The following is a 21,908-nucleotide window of genomic DNA, read 5'->3' on the forward strand; positions in this document are numbered from 1 at the left end:
AAAATCTTAGCTGTTCGGTCTCTTTAAAGCAGCACCTGGTTTTTCATGGGACCCGCTCGCACGGTTGGCGGAACGTCAAAACGCGCTATCCGTCTTGACATACTTAGCGCTTACTGCAGTCAGTTAATATTAAGTGGCGTTTTCCTCTAGCTGGCGCTGTTCTTTGAGAAGCAGCGCCTCTGTAACTAGCGTCAGGTTGCGTGGAAGGTGTGTGGTGCTGTCAACAGTGCCAACGGGACATTCGTCGAGCATCCCGTCCCATACAACACGCGTCTCTTAACCAGCGCGGTTACGGCGATCTGACGTGATTGACCTCCAGACAGTGCTAAGGCATCAAGCTTAACCTTGGCGCGCCGCATCAAAGAAGTTTGATTCAATTTTATTCGGTGGCAAGGGGTATCACTGCGGTTCGGCACGATACACACTGTGCGTCAGAGCAGTCGTTGCTGGGGTATACTCGCGAAGTGCCATTTCTTCCGGGGTGATCTTCAACGGGTAGCCGTCAGCATGTATCACCGTTTAGCGGGTTTGTTAGCTCGGGGTACGTATCGCGCGGCGACTAGAGTTTACTCGACTGAAGTGCCAAAAGATGCGGAGGTTGTCGTTATTGGTGAGTGTGAATTAGTACAACTATGAATAGAAAAAGCCAGCTGCATGAAGGAGCCCTGCCAATTTTTTATGCACAGTCGTGAAGCCTTTTTTTTTCAGACCTGTGACGTTAAAAAGTGTGAATTAGCCGGCGCGGCAGATCTATCGTTTTGCGACTGCTTGCTGGTTGAATATTGTCTAATAACAACTGTTATCAAAATATGTATTAATATCAAGGTTAATAGCTACTCGCATATCTGCCATGCCGTTGTATAGGTCTGTTAGAGAAATCCTAGATGGGTCTAGTGAAACCCATTACGGTTAGACTCTAAAAAGAGGCAACCGTTTGATGACACACCTTAAAAAAAAGGAGGATTTATTCAAGTAAAAAGAATCACTAAAAATAATTAAACAAATAAAGAAAATTAGTAAATAAAAAATTAAGAACCCTGAAACCAAAGGGTGACGATGAAAAAGAAGGTTTGAAATGTTGAATGAAAGAAGTAATAAGAGATAATTGTTGCAGGTGGCGGTATCATCGGTTGTTCGACATTGTATCATTTGTCTAAGCGAGCCTGCCGTGCAGTATTAGTTGAACGGGATCGGTTGACGTCAGGAACTACCTGGCACACTGCAGGCCTTGTCTGGCGACTCCGACCTAGCGATACTGATATACAAGTACTCAATCACACGCGGCATTTGCTCAAGCATGCCTTAAGAAAGGTATTTATTTTTATTCAGCACTAACAGCGTTTCTGTATTGTGCACTAATTAGTTCAGTAAATGTAATTTTAGGTACGTCTAGATAACTCTAACCCCTTTTTTTGCGGTGAGACATTTACCATGTATATATATATAAAGACATATATATTTTATGGCTGCAATTTTTTTGCAGAATAGCCCGGTTCAGACTATTCCAAACTAAACCTTAAGCTCTACCAGCGTCACAAATACGGTAATATTTTTTATTCCTAAATTGTTACCACTCTATGAAAATAGCTACAAAACAGGTTTAACTTGTGCTTAGAACAAGTATAAAAAGGACTTAGATATTTGACCATCCTAAGCTAGACGATTATCGCGTGTGACCGGTCAATTTGGATATAGATTATGATAATGAATATAATCGCATGGATCGATAGTGTTTTGTTGCTGCTAGTGCCGCTACAACAATAGTCCTTTCGTATAGCGTTGGTCGGCGCAATGCGGTTATTAAATGATCGTCGTACCTGTTTTTGTCAATGTTTTTGTTAGTCGGTGAAACGCGCGCATGACCACTTGAGTAGGCAATACGATAAACCCGGAACACGGTGAGCTGATGTTCTGTTGATGGGAGCGTTAAGTGGCCCCGTCGACATTGACAGTAGTCGCCGCTGCTACTGCAGTTATAGTTGACGACAATAGAGTTTATGGTTACCTCCATTTTCTCGATCCCTTCCTTTCCATCCCCATGGCAGAAGAAGGCATCTACAGAGCTCCATTGAGACAAACAACAGACGGTATCTAATAGCCTTTACAAGTGTGGCTTTTAATTATTATTCCAGCGTATACGTTCATGTTATATTCGTATGAACTTATATCGTTGCTTTTAGACAGGGCGATACTTTTTTAAGGTTGCTTTTTGCTCACTATTTAGAAATGTCTAGCTTGCCTAGTGCAGTCAAAAAACGCATTTCTCACATGCTAGACAATTCTGATAAAGTGTAACGGGTTTTCATACGAAACGCTACGTGAGTCCATCTTGACTAAAATAAAAAAAATTGACTTTTTTGTATAAAAAATAAATAGTAGAGTCTCTTAATTTTATTTGTATTGCCAAGTAAGTCCAAGTGGACTAGTAAATGAATTTGGCACATCTCGCCTTTGCTATCTTTACGGTAACAACGTATGCATATTGAGATCAACTCAGACCATTTTGCACTAAATAGCTAGATTTTTCTACGCCCACTGTATTCCTGATTAACTTTTTGAGAGCTGTGTTGTACATTTTTAGAAGCACGTTATCACATTGTCGGGGGCATCAAACGAATTTATAAAATTCATACAGTTAAGAATCCAAAACATGGTATTTTACCCCTATAGTGCCCCGTACTTTAGCATTTTAATAAAGGCAACGAGTTGACACGAAAAAAAAAGAGGACCACTTCTACCATATCTATGCATATGATAATCAGGTAACAATGTGTAGATGCTTATGCCATGGATTATAGATGATAATCAATAATCAATAATAATAATAATGATCCCTTGCTTTTATATAAGAACTGAATCAAAGACAACTTATGGTTACAAGACAATAGATGATGCATTGGCGATTCTATAGAATTACAATTTCGACTTTAGACAGCCACTTATTACACTTGAAGTCAGTCACTTCAAAGAATTACCATATGACGATATGCGCTAAAGATAAACAGCGCATCTATAACGGTAAAAGTTCAGGATTTGATCTGGCCATTCACGAAAACCTCCCAGTTTAATTTTTTCTAACATGTGGCTACGGCCGCATCGAAGAAAACATGCTGACACTATTAAAGAACTTCAAAGTGGTTTTTGATTGGGGCCGTTTACTGTTTAGTTTCTGAATTATATACGTGCATATTAGTCTTGCATTAAATATTTTAGTAGAAGACATATTTCTCTGTTAATAACTACATGTAAATATATGTATAGTATTTAGCTTCGGTGTCTTTCATCTCCAATAGGAGTATACACAAATACCGGTACACCACTGCTCAATTTTTGTTGTTACAAAAACCTGATAACTGTGGTAATTTCAACGGCAATAGTAGCACTAATACTGGTAACGTTGTCATATCTGTATAGATAAGCATACTGCATAAATACGTGTACATCCCTTCAGCGAAGTCCGTATTGGACTTGACATGCCTATACGTATTCACATTTCAAGACAAAAATGAACAACTATATCACATTATACAGGCATATCAGCTGCTTGCACTGCCTCGGTAAAGGGGTTACCTTATCCTAATTTAAATTAACTTAATTAAGTCAAAAAGAAGTAAGGAAAGATGTATTCTAACATACATAATTTTTCTTTTTTTTTGTCATAAGCTTATTCAGTTTAACACACACAGGGTAAGGGCAGGCGGAGAATAGGATTTGTCGTTTTGTTAGCACACAACACGTGAGCTGCCCAGCCCATTTTTCTTTAGACCTAAGCTTAACTTTATCTAAACACGCAGTGTTTTAGAGCCAACCCGCTCTCATCTAGCGTAAAAAGTTTGCTTGTGGTACTAATGAAATCCTTCTCGGATGTAATGTAGCTATCGCAGTCAATTACGATAAATGAAATGAGTTGGGAGCAATACACCCGGTTTACTATAAGTTATATAACATTTAAATCGATTTTGTCAACCAGCTGTTTTTAGAGGCCTGAATACACCTACCACGTATGAACTCATGTTCAGGACAAAACGTCAAGACGTAACAGATAGTAACGATTTCATTTAGTACTACTGACGCATGTATGGCTTCCTGTCATTATTTGCTACAGACTGAATAAAAGAGCGAGCCTAGGTGCTCCCTTTGAAGGGGACGTCAGTTAAACTGCTATCGCTTTTCATCTTACATACTAATCATGTACTTTCGTAAGAAACGGTGAAATAAGTCACCATCATCTTTTAGAGTCTGACCCGGCTCAGTAAATCGGCCCAATTTAAAGAGTTGCTGATATACGAAACATAGAAAAATACATATTTCGTCTCGTTTTTAGTTCATGCTCACTTTTCCTTAGAATACACTGTCAGTCTAAACGCTGCGTCTGTTATTCTTTCGTTAGGAAACGGGTTTGGACACAGGATTTATCGAGAACGGAGGTCTTTTTCTGGCCAACAACAAGGAGCGGCTAGACGAATACAAGCGCCTCATGACAGTGAGCAGCATAAGTTTCGCATGAAGTATCGACAGATTTTAAAACCTGAATTTCTGTCTTGAGTCTTATAAGACTTTGTTACGAACTTACACGAAATTCTAGATTTGAGTTGTACGAGATACCTGTACTCTAATGCAATTTTAAAGTTGTAAATTGACAGATAAACTTATAGTTCGCCCTCTACTATATAGAGATCTATTCTATCTATAGACTTAGCAGTGATTGTCAACTTTAGGAGCCTGGCTCTCAGGGTAATTTTTATGTTTGTTGGATGAGATATTGGAATATACATATATATATATATATATTAGGCTATTGCAAGCGAATCCGACAAAGTTTTTAAATTGAATAACTTTAAAACAAGTTGGGTTACATGATTGCTTTTTAAATGCGTTAGTGCTCTCTTTTATTTTTTGCACATTTGTTTTAGTGCTTTCAGATTGCCATATATACATCATTCGGGTTCCCATATATAATTCCCTTTCTATGCCTTCTCGATGTAAATCGATAATTAGATATACTTGCCCACTATTTGCTTTTTTAAGGCGTAGAAGGCGTCATAATCATACGATCTCAAAACCGACGAATAAGTGAATTACAGCCAACAATGGATATTCCTTTGCTCAATCCAAGAAACAGTTGAGGTATGGCGCTGTCACCAAGTAACTAGATGGCGTCCATTCGATTGCCGTACTAATAGTCCATGGGTCTTTAGGGAACTTATCTCAAGTTGCATTCGGTGCCTCATTTTCGGCGAAGCGAATATATCATAATAATGGATGCCTCTGATATCGATTACAAGCACTACCATCATCTTACGTCCGAACTTACTTGATACTGCCATTGAACTTAATTTGCCACCATATGCTACAGTTGATGGAAGTTTCGCAAAATACGCCACACGCATCTTCAATTGGCTGAAGTCAATTAGTGGGAGATCTATTTTTTGTTACTCAGTTTCTGAATTTTCAATATTTGGATTATAATTCAGTATCCGTCACACATAAAAAGCCGGTTTTGACCGAAAGAGCCCTTAGGCTCCAAGCTCTGGTTTCGTGAAAAGACTTTTTGAATGCGGCAACGCGTTTTTGTCCTTTAAATCCCGACATCTGGTCACATCTCCGCTGGTCTTAAATACCCAACCTCCGATCTTGAAGCGTTTGCGCTCTTCACGTACTGTGCCTTTGCTTAAGGCCTCCTCGTCTAATTTTGCCACCAGTTTTTGACGAATTTTTCCAACGCTGTGACCTACAGGAAACAAAAACTTGACCACTATATGTTGACTTGCGAAATTAAAAAGTACATTTTTCTGAGCTCATTTCTTCTGGAATAGGCTCAATTGGTGTCCATTTCTAGGTTTCTAGAAAACTATTTACTAACCAAACTTCACCTGCTAACGGCGCGTAGTTCAAAAGTTAACCGGATTCGTTTGTAATAGTTTAATAAAATACAGCGCGTATGCGTTGAAGCACATAGAGATATAGATTCCTAAAACACAGCGCATATGAGTTGTGCTACGTTCTCATGTATGATTTTGTTCGTGGGGGACAGATTGGGCGTGTGTTAGGTGTCGAATCGTATATACTCACACCCGCTGAGACAAAGAAACTCTACCCTCTACTGAACGTTGATGACCTCTATGGAGCTCTGTACTCACCAGGCGATGGCTGCGTCGACCCTACAAGTTACTGTGCTGCTCTGACTAAAGCCGCTACCAGGAATGGAGCTACGATTAAGGAACATTGTCCTGTTCTGGGTTCGACTTGTGACTTCTTTTCTATAACTACTTTTAATGTGCATATATATATATATATATTTCACATACGCTTACTATAGTCAACTTGGTTCTGTTAGCTGGTAATTAGTTAATTTAACTGCAATATGAAAGCATCACTCTTACGCGATTAGGTGTTTTGGGATAGTCATATCGCTACTGATCTTTCATTTATTCCATGTTGCTGTATATGAAACAATACTGCGCTATGCTAACAGATATCGAAACGAAGCTGGACGACTTTGGAGTAACGCGCGTCACTGGAGTCCGCACTTCGAAAGGCTTTATAAAGACGTCACAGGTTGTGAACTGCAGCGGCGTGTGGGCGCCTAAAATTGGCGCAATGGTTGGAGCTGCTGTACCGCTTATACCTATCAAGCACGCTTACATTACCACCGAAAAAATAGCAGGCATAGAAAATATGCCAAACGTTCGAGATCATGACCTATCACTGTACTTCCGTCTGCAGGGTGACGCCCTGGCTGTGGGTGGTTATGAACCAAATCCTATTATCCTAGATAAGGTTCGTGCGCGTTATGATTAATTTTGCGTTATTCGTTAGCCTAATATCCAACAATTTATCCCTACATATAAGTATCAAATTATTCAAGACAGTCATTTACGCGTTGACTTTAATTTCCATTTATAGAATGATGCCATTGACCTGAAGAAAGCAAGAGTGATGGTGGAATGAAGACCAATATCGTATTAAATGGCTTAGTTTCATTTACAATTGACTTTCAGCTGCCAAAGGACTAATTCTGTAAAAATATTGTAACAACTTACTTGTTAGGTCGATGACAACTTTTCCTTTGGCTTGTATGATTTGGACATGGACGTGTTCGGAATACATCTACAACAGGGCATTAAACGATGTCCGATTCTCGAGAAGACAGGATTAAAGTCGACTATCTGTGGACCCGGTGCGTTTCATTGTATTGTTTTCAGTTTCGTTGAGTCTTAATTTCTATGTGAATTGTGCAACATACGCCTTGACTAGGGGTTCTTCCTTTCGCGTAGATGACCAGCTGGAGCTACCATTCACGTACACTTCTGGACGTCCCAAAAATCACGTATCCATGTTTACTATATATTGCTGTTGTCTTTTTTGGTGTCTTAGAGTCATTTACAGCCGACCACAAACCATTACTTGGTGAAGACGTAAACGTGCGCGGCTTCTTCCACGGTTGTGGTTTTAATTCTCTGGGCATAAATGGCAGTGGTGGGTGTGGACGGGAGCTCGCAGACTGGGTTCTAGATGGCAGACCCCAACTAGATATGTTCGCTTACGATATAAGGCTAGTATTTGTTTTCATTTTGTACTAAATATCACTGCCATGAGTATTCAACTTTTGGAAACAACCCGCTGTTAATTTCTGTCAATTTTGTTGACCTGTGCTCATCGAACAAGTTTTGCAGTACATATTTAGAGTAAATAGAAGACTGACTTTCAGCTGAAAACATCTGTACGTCTCCATTTTATAGGTGTATGCATTTCCACAATGTGATTACACGTATATTGCTACACGTGAAAAATTGATTTAGATCGATAAATAATGGCGACAATAAAAAGCAGAGAACTAGGATCTTTTATGCTGAGCCACATATATCAAAGCCGACGTAACGTAATGCTTACAAACCACGGGAAATAACTTATCTTGATTTTGCCAATTTTAGACGATTTTCCCCTCGGGTCACGTCAAACCTCCGATGGTTAAGGGAACGATCTCATGAGGCATATGTTAAAAGTTACTCGATTGTATATCCACACGATGAGCCTCTTGCGGCGCGTTTGATGATGAAAGATCCGTTGTTTGACGATTTTCTCAATCAAGGTTGTGTGTTTCAAGAACGACAAGGCTTCGAGAGGCCAGGCTGGTTTGCAAAAGATGGCCGAAACGAGGTATTTCTGCATTTTACTAAAGTAAAATACTGCATCTAGCTTACAGAAAAAAATATTATACATTTCGTCTTGTTCGAAATATTGGACTATGAAATTTCTCTTAAGCCATCCTTGGAAGGCAAATAATTCAAATCCTATTAGAACACAGTAATTTGTTTAAACTGATAGTATACATTTTGTAGGGACTAAGAAATTTTGTATCCAAAATTGGCTGCTCATATGTTTATTTTTCAAGGCCAATTTACTGTTCGACTTTGTTTATAGCGGTAAAAGAACTAGACATAGCTCCTTAAATAACAGCGTCTGCAATTTTGACGGCAGTTCTTTAAATAGAATAATTCAAAAGCCTAAAAGCATTGTAAAAGCAGTCACGTCTCAAACCTCTAACTCATGGAAAAGCTTAAAAATGGAGAAGACTTTAGAAAATAGAAATAAAATAAAGGATGGCCCCCAAGCTGTCTGCCGGCTGGTATTTGGAATATACGTTATACAAACATTACCAAACGATTTCAATTAATAAATTCGATAAATATTGAATCCCCTATTGTCTTGCTCTGCGATAGATTCGGCATTGTACATTAAATTTTTGCATATTAAAGTTTCAAAATTACGGAAAGTAATAAACCCATTTAATATCCATTTGAGTCATTTTGTGTGCACTCTTATTTTGTGTAATAGTAGTAGTATAATTATGTGCGCGACAGACGATCACGAAATGAAGTGATAACCTTAGATGCTTTCTAATGTGTAGCCTACGTTATTTTTGGGTAATTTTGGGCATCAAAAATGGCATCTGATCATATATATTATGCAAACATCATTTTGCGAAACGCATGTTAACGAAACTGAATATCGCAGCTTAAAGAAGTATTCTGGAATTCTTATATATAAAAAATCCAGTAATATATAATTATTAAACATATTACACAGTTAATAAAAGAAAGTTAACATAATATACAGTTAATAACAAAAAATCTTTGCCTTCTCTTAATTTGTCAAAAAAGTTACGGAAGTTATGGAGTCAAACAGCATTTTTTGTTTATTTGTAGTTGGCCTGACGTTACTCAGTGTCCCAAATATTGTAGTAAGACCGTATACACGCAGTATCATCTCCTCTAGTGAATCTACTATCTGAAACGTGTGCGTGAAACAGACCTATTCCTTTCTTTTTATCTATATAAGAGTTTCGCTTCGAACTTCAATAGAAAAAAAAGCTGGATAAAAACTAAGCTAAGGTGGAGCCTTGCCACCTGCTCATCGGCATGTATATGTTTGTGTGTGTCTGACTGCTTTGCAGATCTTGGAATATGATTATTACGAAAGCGTAGGTCGAAGATATCATCAGAACTACAAGTATCGGAGCAAGCTTAGCATGGATTATACATTCGAATTTCCTAAGCAACACAATATTGTAAATACAACCGCTTCTCAAACTAACTAACCTAAGTAGGATAGAAAAATATATTGTGCGATATATGGAAACGAAATCAGATGGTTTAATCCAAAATGACCTCGTATTCCATTTGCATTACTTTTCGTTATAAATCGGGTAATATAATTTCGATTCGGAAATAAATAGGGAAAAAAAGAATGATTTAGCCCAACATATTTTGGTTAATACTGACGACGCTCCTGTCGTTTATTTTTATCTATATTCTCTAATAACTGCTTTGTCTAACCCTCGTTTCTTAACGTACACAGCTTCGAGAGGAAGCCCTTGCTTGTCGAGAACACGTTGCCATTTTCAACATGACCTATTTTGGGAAATTTTTATTGACTGGGCCAGATGCTCAGAAGGCAGCTGATTGGCTTTGCTCAAATGATGTCCACCGAAAAGAAGGGTCTACGGTATATACTTGCCTCCTCAATAAAAACGGAAGGGTCGAAGCGGACTTAACTTTCAGCGTACTGAAGGGAGATATAGGAGCGACCCCAGTTAATCCCGCATTTGATGGCGTTGGCTTCTATATCGTAACTGGTGGAGGACCTGCTCTGCAGGCGTGGACGCATATTAAGCAGGTAACGTACTGGTTCGGCCGCCGTTTAAACCAAATTGTAACCCTTTGAAATAAAGAACCTTTCTAGTTCACTCTAAGCCAAGGCATGCCTTTACTATTTTACATTTTTTAAGTAATTATTTATTATAAAAGTCACGCCACCTTAGTAGGCGTTCGGTATATAATGGGTGTTCGTTTCTTCGTTTGTAAACCTAAGAGATTCAATTTCAAATCGATCTGTTTACTTTTTGTTTTTCGCGTTGGACTATTGTTTGTTGTGCGTATTGCTGTATGGGGGCGCAGACAATCGAAGACCAGCAATTTCAGTGCCACCTATTTGATTATTCAGACCAGATCGGAATATTGAGTATTCAGGGTCCACAGAGTCGTGAGCTCCTGCAGGCGCTTACGTCCGCTGATCTCAGCGATGAAGCATTTCCATTTTCAACGCATCAAATGATTAACTTCGCCGGCCATCCCGCGCGGGCAATACGCTGGACGTTTGTGGGCGAATTGGGCTGGGAACTGCATGTGCCCTATGACGGGATGCTTGACGTGTACAGGTAAGCTAGCGTACACAGACATCGCATTATATCGCAAATTAGCATAAAGCTTCTGATCTAAGTAAAGGCAAAAAAAGAGTTAACAAGCAGCATGCCGTCTTCGGATAGATCATTTCCATCCGTATTTATTTTTGTGGGCCGATCTATCGCAGAATAATTTTGATAGCCTCTGATGATAGTAATTTGTAAACCCACTAACTTTGTCAGTTGGTTTATATCAATGACGACAACTATTTCTACTGTGCTAGAATCGCCGGCACGACAAGAAGGGGGATGATACTTTGGCGATATATATTAAGCATAGGGGTCTATCAACTTTGTTTGGAAATTATCAATTTGAGTTCACTTTAAGATAATACTAACTCCATTTGCAGATAATTTCGGGTTGTATAAATAAGCTTTTGGCTTGGTAGAGAAATACTACTTAAGTAAACCTATGCATGCCAGCCAATGATATCCGCGCTGCTGTGCAGGTCAAACTACTATATGCTAATTACAAATTGATAAGATATAAATAAAGTTGCGTTTTTTGCAGCATGATTATGGTGCCAATGATATGACAGCAAAGGCCAAGCTTTTCCAGAAAGCGGTTTTTTCATCGGAAAATTTCCGCCTGCTGCCAATGAGTGATGTAAATTCTTTTGCATACAACTCGGTAGTCTCTTCGATCCAAAAGATGTTAGGTGTTCAGTAATAACAATAAAATAAATTAATAACAACTGGCTACAACATATGCACGCACAATTATAATCGAAGATGAGAACGTTTAAGAGAATATCATCTTTTAGTTAATATGGATTCGAAGCACTGTCTCTGCTCGCTACATGGCACCCTATTTCGTCGAGATGAATCCCTACAGATCCCTACCAACTGTTACGTGCTCCCTGTTACAGGAGCACGTAACAGTTGGAAAGCGAGGTTTTCAGTTAGAAATTGCTGACCAAACTTCGCAATATGCACAAGTGATACACATGGCAAGAATAAAAGAACTAAAATATTTACATAGAACCAGCAACATTCAATGAGTGGTCGACGAACCATCTACTGGGCAAGACTGATCTATCCTTACGGGGTGACCACTTTGTATCAACGTAGATAATGAATTTATAATGAACATATATACTGAGCAACTAGGTTTCAAAAGCTGATTCTACAGCAAAGTATAGAAACATTCAGGGAAACGACAAATACCATAGGTTTATTTGTTTTCAGAACAATAATGCGAGCCGGCGAGAAATTCGGATTGCGTAACGCGGGCTATCGGGCGTTGGATTCGTTGTCCATTGAAACAGGTAAGCACTAAATGCTGCTTAGTATATTTTTTTCGATAATCTTACTGGTGTGATATATGACAGATACATATTACATTGAGTTCACAGCCTATCTTCGATTGTGTAAACAGAGGGTTTTATAGGACCAAGTGAAAATATCCGTCTGCGTGATAGCGCGGTGAATAACGTGGTCGGCCTCTTTAACTCCCAGACACGTGGTCCTGAGTTCGTATTAGGGACGTAGACACTCTTCGTTTTGCGTTGGGGGCCAGCCGTCTAAATTGATGCTTGACAGCTGAAGTACCAAACATAAAACGCAAGTGACCGGCAAATGTATATAGACTTGCCGGACTTGCCGATTACTAACCAGTGGCGCATTTGGCTTCAAATAAGTCGACGCGTAACACTTTACCTTATTGGTACACGTTTTCCGTACCGCAGATCGCTCCTTCTGTAAATATTATTAATCTTCTGCCCTGATATTGAGTCGTTTAACGAGCTAATTTGGTGCTTATGCTTTTGACCTGTAAAAGTATATATAAAACTTAGTGATTTTATCTTTACTTTAGGGACTCAAATTATGTGTAGTACGACAAATAACGCAGGAAAAACGTAGTAACCAATCAAGGCTAAGCGAGTTGATTACCCGCAAAAGTGTACTGATTGTCTTCCTTTAGCTGCTGTGTTTATTTTCACCGCAGTCAATGCTGTCACTTAACTCGTCGCTTGGACATCGCATACGGCCAATAGAATTATCGCACAATCACGGATGTGCTGCCTAAGGAGAGCTTGTCAAGTGGAACTTCATTAAAGTAATTTAAATTATATTGGATAGCTAAATGCTTGTACCTGCACATTTTTGCAACTAGCTAGCCATCCTTCTTGGTGAGAAGGTGTTCCGAAGAGCGATCTCGGAACGATCGGAAGATTTCGAAAATTGACCAGACGAAAAGAACTAACGCATTACGCGTGTTTATGTGTTCACGTATAGGTAACTACCGGTTTACACCACGTGTCCCAATATCAACTGTGTTTCGCTTCCTCGTGCCTCTTATTAGCAGAAAATTGCTAACTTATTGACTTTTTTTTTATACGCGATGGACTTGCTGGCCTATCTTAACCATTCAGATAAATTATTTAGGCTATTATAGGAAGCTAGCTTGAGTTATGCCCATAAATGAATGACTGCGAATGGTGGTCTTTTCCTCATTCCAGCGACAATATTTGATACACGGACCAGATTCAGAGTAAAATGACCGGTGGCTTTTTCAATAGCGGATCGATCCGACGGTTTCGGTTCCGACAAGCCGTTTGACTATATCCTATTTGCTTTGTGGCCCTTCCGTATTTCATCCCGTTTCTTAAATGTGAGCCCGTTCAACCAATGACTGTGGGTTCACGCATGCTTGCTATAGTAGTTAGCGGCTTGTCACTCCATTTTATCAGCAGATGACGAAGCCAGTTGAAATTAGAAAAAATGCAGAGATTGGGTAGATTTTCAATGGATTTACATGGATTTATGTACGAAGACGTGAAGTTTAGGTGTCCGAAGTAACGAAGGTAGCAACTACCCGTTTATATCATACGTCAATGTGATCTGTTGATGCCTTAGATTAGCTATGCATAATTTGTACATGAGGCAGATTCAAATGTGCTGAATGCCTCCCCAGCGTGTTGATTGGCAATGGTAAGTTGACGTCATACCAACTTAAAAGTATTACATGTGTCTGTAGTAAGTACCGTACAAATGATTGTATACAATCCAACCATTCTGATATTATATCAGATTGTAAGCAAACGAAAAAATATACATCGCATTAATGTGCATTTACTTGATATATCGAGTATGACCTCGAATATATAACGTAGATACGACCAGATTTAGCTAACTAATCAAAAGCAGGCCTCTTCTCAATCATTTATTATACGTATACGGTACCAATGAAATATGTGCCATCGAACGTTCATCGTTTAGGGTCTTGATTAAATAACATATACGTTTATCTACTTAATGCAACACCATGCGAAATGCACAGGAGGAACATAATTAAAGCCGCTGGCGTTGTTGAAATGCCGTGCTACAAAGGAAGTATCGCCGGTCAGCCAGCACATAAAGATGGCTTTATCCTGTTCGGATCAGCGCAGTCAAATAAAAGCAATAAATACAGGCTGCTGGAGATAAATCGTCCAAGCGTTCATTATGTAAATAAATAACTTCACTTCACCGGACAAAATCTCGGTCGGTTGTCTATATGCTTCATCAAAATAAAAACATATATAAATAGACTGTCCTGCATGTGCCGACAGAAGTATCCCTTACCAGCGTGTTTATTCAATAAAAGGGGGTCTAAGCCGCTCACAAATAACTTTCACAAATTGCTTCTCTGCATTTGCGAATATCTTCTTTAACACTAACCGTGTTCAAAGGAATGGTGTAGCGTGCAGTATCAACTAATGTAAATTTAGGACTAATAGTTGGATCAAGAAATGCAAGAGCCCAGAACGTGCAAAAGGATCAAAAGTCTAACTGTTAGCTGGGCTTGTTTAGACAACGCAGTTAGTAGTAGCACCAGGAAGAGCGCTGCACGCATACTCGCTATAACAAATTGCCTGCCAAAGTGTATCCCAATTTTCCCCGAACAACCCGTATACTCCGTATTATTCAGGGTGACGCTAGAAATAAGAATATATCTACTCTTTTTTTTTTCGGGATACAAAGATCGTCCACAGGTGGTATGTAGTGAATCGTGCAAAAATGCTCCCCCATTGCCGTCTCGTACTGTTAACGACTGACAGCAGCGTGGTAGTATGCATATCGATTAGTGCTGCCCGCGGGCGCTAACAGCTCTACCACGATGCCGATTAGTCACCACCACGAGACATCATCTGACCGGCATCTCTCACGGGGTCCCCTCATTTTTATTATAGCCGGCTAGTAGCTCTTCGTTAGTGTTCTATGCGACTGTTGCTACGACGATTGGCAACAATGATAATTCTACTACAATCAACAATCGCGGCATTGACTAGTTTGGGCCCCCTGCTCCGAGCCCAACGTATTAGACTTCCTTCCAGCTTGGCATCAGGTATTAAATAGTAACAACATAGATGTACCACTGTAACCGGCTATATTTAGGTGAACGTGGCCAGTGTGCCACGCTGTGTGGGAAAGACAGTTTACATCCACAGCATGGTGAAACTACATACCGTAAATGTACGACCTGGATTATGTGGCCGGCCACTGGCCGAAATGAGCATCGATAAATTTGTCGCTCCGCCGTTCAGTCCAGCGTTCCCGGCATGGCCGTACTGACATAACAGAATAAGCGCGATACCAATGCCGCACACGATCCGTCAATGGTTAGAGTAAAGTCGACCAGCACCAAGAGGCCGGCGGCATTACGAAGAACGACTCTCTCCCAGTTGGCTTCAACTCCCTTTCCCCAAAGCGGAGCGGACTAGTAATTTGCTTGTTTGAAAGAGGCCGCCGCTTGTCACGACGAGCGATTCACGGCGTCACCCTGGTGGAAATCAGACAGAAATATCGCTAGTTCGTTGTCCTCCTGATTCGTTCAGAGCCTGTAGCCAACTGTGCGGTGAACTAAACGGTGTCATCGTTGAAGTCTGTGGAAACCTGTCAACTTAAGCACCAAAATGAAGGTCGGCTACTGGGACATTCGTGGACTGGCACAACCTATTCGTTATCTGCTCGCTTACAAGGAGGTCGATTACGAGGACAAACGATACTCTTGCGGACCCCCGCCCGACTTCGATTTATCGCAGTGGTTCAATGAGAAATTTACTCTAGGTCTTGATTTTCCCAATTTACCGTATCTCATCGACGAAGATGTGAAACTCACTCAGAATTTAACTATCCTTCGATATCTGGCACGCAAGTACGATCTGGATGGCCAGACCTCTGAGGAGAAACGACGCGTGGATCTCATTGAACAACAGCTTACGGATTTCCGTACCGGCTGGGTGCGGCTTTGCTATTCACCTACGTTTGCTGAGGAACGCGATGCCTACGAACAAAAATTACCTGACTTGTTAAAACCATTCAGTGACTATCTTGGCGAAAGACCATACTTTGCTGGCGATCGTCTAACTTATGTAGATTTCCTCGTATATGAGATGTTGGCCCAACATCTCGTGTTTAGCAAAACTAGCTTCGCTGCCTACAAGAACTTAATCGACTTCGTTGAACGTATCGAAGCTTTGCCCACCCTCAAGAAGTATCTGGACAGTGACAGCTGCATCAAATGGCCCTTCAATGGAGACATGGCAAGCTTCGGTGGACGTCTACAGGAGCAACCGTTTTAGAAAGAAGAGAAATTATTCCTTTGATATAATGTTGTTAATGCGTGCATATGATGCGCGAAATCCCTACCTTCAAAGGAAAAGTGCTTTTCAATATAGATTTAACCTACGCCTATCAATAGGCTGATTGCTCCTGCCTAAAATTTTCAATAAAAATGTCACTAATTTATTACGACTACATAAACGAAAAAAAAAGCGTAATTATTTGGAAAGTGTCCAGCCAACAGGCTTGTTAACTCTGAATGGTGTGTGGTAAAAATAAAAATTATTTCGCTACTGACACTAGTACCTTTTCCTTTTTCTGATCTATCCCAAGTTCTTTTAGTGTTACTATACGATCGTGACAATCAGTGATCGCCGCTTAGATTATTAGTGCCAAAAAAACATTCGTACTATACTAGCTGCATTTTAGGAAAAATTTTTAGTTTAGAGAAGCTTTAAATGACGGTTGCCGTTACGATACGTTTTAATTCAAGTCATCAAATTGGTCTATGATAACTGATAAATTGGAATACTAGCAATTATAGAATAGTACAGATCGTACACATATCGCATACATTCTTTCACATGTTTGCTAGTTTACCAGGTAACGTGGCAAAGGGGCGTGGTTCACCAAAGCCGCCGCTAGCTTTGCGCAGATGTACCAGATGCATGAAAGTTCAAAGTCCTCCTAGCATTTATTTGTAGCTGCTTGCCAAGAGTAGCGGACGTCCTCTTAATTTCAATCATTTTTGGCTTTATCTGATCCAGGCATTAGATAAAAGGACATGCTGAAAATTCAGTCGCGACAACGTAAATACATTACAAACTAGAGCGTAGTTGTGTCCAAGGCATAGAATCATCGTGGTCCGAATTACATATGTCCAATATATTATAAACCGTGAACTGACATCCACAGATTTCGAATCGAAACATGTGTAGATCTATCATATATAAATTTCCGTTTATAACAAACTTTCTTATAGTATGCGAGTTTAACGATGGCCTCACTTTTGGTTTTGCGCTAAGCGAAAGCTATCTAAGTTTTTTTTTTTTCTTAATATAGAAACCGCAAGCACCGGACAAGAGTCTTGTATATATAATGGATAAAAGGGGAAAAAAAGTCCAAAAACCGATATCATAAACTTCCAGCAAAAAAGGGACTGTAGATTTTTTGAAAGAGAAAGACCACCGAGGAGGGACAATGGTGCATTTAGTTGCTTTTAGTGGTAGCCCAAACTTGACAAATACAACGTTTATGTCACATTAGAAATCGACTTATCTCTAGGCTTCCATTCTTACCTGCCTAAGTTTACTTAATTTCACAAGAAATATTTATTTCGTGTTCTTATCTGACGATAAAGTATGACCTTTCAAAATTATCAGTACAATAGAAAGAGGCCTTTTTATAATATAGGTCTAAATATACTAGGAAATGTGGACATTATATGGGTTACGTTTGAATTCATAACAGTTTAGTGCTCTATCCACTTGACATGATATGTGAGATTAACTCTCCACGGCATAACTTGCTTCGCTCTCGTTTTAAGATATGGCTTCTGACATTCACTGCAAATTGATTATACAGCCCGTGATTCTTATTCTACTTGGACTGCAATGCTTTGCCGACCTGCATTAGCTATAATTATTCAATGGTTTTGTAAAACGCTTCAAGGGATCAAGTCATCCGGAAAAATTATTCGTTTTTTTAAAAATACTTCTTTCTATTGTACTGATGATTTCGATTTCAAAAAAAACAGTAGATTATTTAATACTACTTGCAGTACTAGGTAGTTTGTATAAATAGTAGATGTTCCTCTGTCTGTATTCACGCAGCGTTAGTATGGCAAACTATCGATGCAAAACTAAATTAGGAAGGTACTAGTTATCAAAGTACAACACAATATCTATTTGTTAGGAAGATGGTGTAAAGTTACTCGTTTGCAGCTTAACAAAAAGTTTAGGATCGGAGGCGGGAATTTCTCGTCAAAATTATATATATATATATATATATATATTACAAGATTTTGTACATATATGAGTTGTTAGAAACTAGAAGCAAAATCGCACCTTAACTGCAGGAGACTGCATATATTTTTTAAGTTGGAATATTTACAATGCATTTCAACTTTTGTTTACTGCCTATATTATTAGTTAAATTTCCGACTAAGTCAGCAGAGGGATCTCTGGTCCACCTTACGCTAGTAACATGCGCTACACGACGCGTGTGATTAAATAAAATAAACGTAATTAGTATGTTTTCTATACGCTTGCTATGGGGCAGTGCTGCATTTATTATTTTCTTTTTCAGGACATCCGCACTGGCAGTTCGACCTGCGCTTGGATGACACATTGCTTGAGGCGGGTCTCGGGTTCATCTGCAAACTTGACGAAGACATTCCGTTCCTTGGCAGACAGGCACTTGAGGACCAAAAAAAGCGGGGACTCCGGAAACGGATTGCTTGCTTTACAATAGACGAGTGAGTAAAAATGTTCTTTTATACATTAAATATAAATAACCAATACGCAATGCGTGACCGTCTGTGAATAAGTTTTCAATTGCCAATGGCAACTGTTAATGATACAACGATACTGTTAGTAAGCGCTTTTAACTTCGAAATTGTCAGGGCTTCTATGTGATCACTGTACAACACTTTTATTATATTTGCTCTTAACGGCTGCTTGGTAGGTTACGATGGCTTAATGTGTTTTCTTTCTCCGCGGGCCAGTCGTCACAGTGTGTTGACGATTGTATGCCATTTTCCCAGAGGGAGCAATTTTCGAAGAAATGACAGTGAAGTTTCGAACAGACAATAAATAATTGTATTTGAATTTCTTTTTTCCTTTTTTGCGAGGGTGGCTGGTTCTGCGAGACATCAAGTGCATAGTAATTCGAGGGTCTTCGATAATGCCGTTAAACCATCGATGTGTTGCTGGCGGCGTTTTATCCAAGTAACTTGAAAAAAGAGAGTGGAATAGATTGGGGTAAAACTTACATGCGTTGCCAAGCTTAATATTTCTATTATGGCGTATATCGCTTATTCGACAGTTAAAGAACATGCATGCTTCTGGCTTAAAGAATGGATGGTTTTTAAGCTCCGAACTTTTGTCACCCCATTTCGGTAAGGTTCACAAAAAGCGACACAAGGGAAGCGACGCGTATTTATTTCTCTCTTATGCATGACTCTGCTAAAAGGATCCCCAAAAAATGTAGAGATCCCTTTGAAAGCAGGTGAAGCGAAGAGTATGTGCATAGTGAGCTTATAGTATATCTAAATTTGCGTATAGTTTAAATCACCATGCAATACGAATATATTGAAATTTTTTATCTAATAAATTGCCTGCAAATTTTGTGAAGAGCGTAAATTTGGAATAGGGTTTGCCGAATAGCTAATAATAAGCAATGCGTTATATCGCGTACCGAACATCATTACCGCAGTCATAAGATTCACCAATTATGTCGGTGCCTACTACATCGAAAACGAATATGGAGCATGTGTGAGAAATTAATAAATAACTGGACTTAAATATTGTATAATAGGATGCAGTTTTTCTATATACTCATTCATTAGTCGCATGTCTACCTAACGTCTATAACTAAAATAGGATACTTTTTAGCAGACACGCTCCGCTCGTCGGTATGGAAGCGATTTACCGTAATGGTTGTCCTGTCGGATTCCTCCGTCGCGCTAATTTCGGTTTCGCGCTTAACCAGTCGATTGGTTACGGATACCTAATACATCCTGATCCCGAAGGTATCGCAACTGTCGACTGGCTCGTGCGCGGAAACTACGCAATCGAAAGTTATGGCCGGAGCGTCGCAGCCAAACTTCACACTTGCAGCCCATTCGATCCTCAGGGCTACCGCATCAAAGGCCTCTACGATATGCACACGGCCAGACACTAAGTTCAATGTTATAGTGCTAAAAAATAAGTGAATCTAACAAACACGAACGTGACTTATATTGTATTCGGTCAGAAAATAATGTTCAACGATGTTGCAATACCATACGTTGCTGAAATATGTTAACATAGAACACTGTTATTCGCTAACACTCTTCGCGTGGCGAACTTTGCAAAAACACCTCCACCCTAATGAGCTTCCGTGTCATATTATCGCTGTATGTAGAAAAAAAAAAAACGATTAGCTAGGAACGACTTCTTGTCCCTGTCTAATACCGGCCATAGTCGTAGGCGTGATTCAATCGGCAAAACAGCAACCAACGAATTATAAACAACTTTTCGACATTGTTGGATATTTATATATACATTACACATATAAGACTGGCTTATCTGCAACTTACTCGTAAGTTGTAGTAAAAAAAAAAAAAAAAAAGTAAAAACGTTTCGTTTAACTGCGAAAAAAGAGTCAATAAAAAGAAAGAGAAAGGTAATGAGAGAGAGGGAGAGATAGAAAAAATACGTACATTACACATTGAAGCACGGAAAGATGAAGGTCATTTGTATATGAAAGTGGGGAAGGCGTTATTCGTTACTACGAAGAAAAGCGTTATAAACGTATGTAGTTTCGATGACATACCTTTCGTTGAATAAAATATTAAACTGAAAAAAATAAAATAAAGAATATTATTATTTTATTTACGTTGTGCATATATATATATATATATATATATATATATATATATATATATATAAACGTTAATACTGGCGATATTGTTTTTTTCGATCGAGAAAGTCGTTTGACACGTTTATTTGTCGTCATTACCTTTTGAGTGCAGATATATTTCCTTAATAATTCGTTCATCATTTAGCTTCATTAATTGTCACTATTTCGAGACTGTCCGTTTCTGTTAACCTAACTCGCATCGGAATTTCAGTGGGATTGCGTATCAAAAGCGGAGACTATATACAGTTATCGTCCAAAAAGATCTCCTCTGCTTTTATTAGACACTAAATATCCCTCGTAAACCAAGATGTTTACGCGGAATATATTAGTTATTAAGCTCTTTATATATTTACTAATAGTTAATGTTCCTGTTGAAGTATCGTATATATTTGCTACAAAAACAACAAATAATATACAAAAATAATGATATATAGTATTCTATACTATCAAGTTTACATGATTTTTTTTTATTATTAAATTGTTCATTAACTTTTATGTATGTATATCATCGAAGTAGCCGCTCTGTATCCCGCCCAATAGAACACTAGTATTTGTGAAAGGCACATACTTTCTTAAAGCTTATTTCACTTATTTCTTTTAAACATAAGCTGAAGTTTTATGTTCTGTTGAATAGATTGTTCTCTGTGTTGTATGGATTTCAATATCGCAAACTTCTCAAAAGTATCGCTTTTTATATCGTACCATCGTCGACGCAATGGCATCGATGGTCAAGCGTTTGCTTGAAAGAGTTCAAAAGTCGGTGCTTGAAGTCCTGTTAACGACACATACCACATAAACTGTGTGTAGTGTATTATTTTTCTTATACACCATCACCAGTGTTAACTAGTCATTTCGCCATTACTAAACAAAAACCGTCCGCCCATAACCAATGCACGCACGGTCTCAAACCTTTAATGGCTCTGAGCCATGCGGGGAGTACGCTTCGAAGAGAAACGAAACTACCAATACCCAAACATTTCTTCCTTTCCTACAG

The 21,908-nt window shown here is 39.1% G+C and overlaps 2 protein-coding genes and 2 long non-coding RNA genes across 7 annotated transcripts; 2 read left to right on the forward strand and 2 right to left on the reverse strand.

Annotated features, from left to right (window-relative positions):
- The first annotated feature begins 486 nt into the window (after positions 1–486).
- Positions 487–20,872, forward strand: Sardh (Sarcosine dehydrogenase). Of its 4 annotated transcripts, none has more exons than XM_022841524.2 (14): positions 487–610; positions 1,115–1,311; positions 4,391–4,483; positions 6,035–6,239; positions 6,476–6,780; positions 7,051–7,180; positions 7,378–7,555; positions 7,935–8,160; positions 9,458–9,571; positions 9,862–10,179; positions 10,461–10,720; positions 11,933–12,012; positions 18,599–18,767; positions 19,894–20,872. In XM_022841524.2, the coding sequence occupies exons 1-14, from the start codon at positions 508–510 to the stop codon at positions 20,192–20,194; spliced, it is 2,679 nt and encodes an 892-aa protein (XP_022697259.1). In that variant the 5' UTR covers positions 487–507; the 3' UTR covers positions 20,195–20,872. The 4 variants fall into 4 exon arrangements, with proteins under 4 accessions (XP_022697259.1, XP_022697260.1, XP_022697261.1 ...); XM_022841525.2 differs by having other exon boundaries at positions 19,906–20,872; XM_022841526.2 differs by having other exon boundaries at positions 19,909–20,872.
- Positions 15,496–16,590, forward strand: LOC111265117 (glutathione S-transferase Mu 1). Its single transcript, XM_022841528.2, has one exon. It carries the CDS (start codon positions 15,643–15,645, stop codon positions 16,309–16,311), a length of 669 nt encoding a protein of 222 aa, XP_022697263.1. The 5' UTR covers positions 15,496–15,642; the 3' UTR covers positions 16,312–16,590.
- Positions 18,918–20,081, reverse strand: LOC111265120 (uncharacterized). The gene is made up of 2 exons (XR_002683275.2): positions 19,943–20,081; positions 18,918–19,243 (listed from the first exon to the last, which is right to left on the reverse strand). It is a non-coding gene; the product is annotated as an uncharacterized LOC111265120 (long non-coding RNA).
- LOC111265118 (uncharacterized) lies at positions 20,581–21,845 on the reverse strand. Its single transcript, XR_002683273.2, has 2 exons — positions 21,617–21,845; positions 20,581–20,850 (listed from the first exon to the last, which is right to left on the reverse strand). It is a non-coding gene; the product is annotated as an uncharacterized LOC111265118 (long non-coding RNA).
- Positions 21,846–21,908: the final 63 nt, after the last annotated feature.

This window comes from Varroa jacobsoni, unplaced genomic scaffold, assembly GCF_002532875.2.
Source record: "Varroa jacobsoni isolate VJ856 unplaced genomic scaffold, vjacob_1.0 scaffold_934, whole genome shotgun sequence".
In the NCBI taxonomy this organism is placed as follows: domain Eukaryota; kingdom Metazoa; phylum Arthropoda; class Arachnida; order Mesostigmata; family Varroidae; genus Varroa; species Varroa jacobsoni.

Excerpts from the sequence above, each read along its gene's own strand:
- Sardh (XM_022841524.2), top strand. The coding sequence starts at position 508 with ATGTATCACCGTTTAGCGGGTTTGTTAGCTCGGGGTACGTATCGCGCG. Across the intron at positions 7,556-7,934 it reads ATGTTCGCTTACGATATAAG|ACGATTTTCCCCTCGGGTCA; the intron begins GCTAGTATTTGT and ends TGCCAATTTTAG. Across the intron at positions 9,572-9,861 it reads TTCCTAAGCAACACAATATT|CTTCGAGAGGAAGCCCTTGC; the intron begins GTAAATACAACC and ends TAACGTACACAG.
- LOC111265117 (XM_022841528.2), top strand. The coding sequence starts at position 15,643 with ATGAAGGTCGGCTACTGGGACATTCGTGGACTGGCACAACCTATTCGT.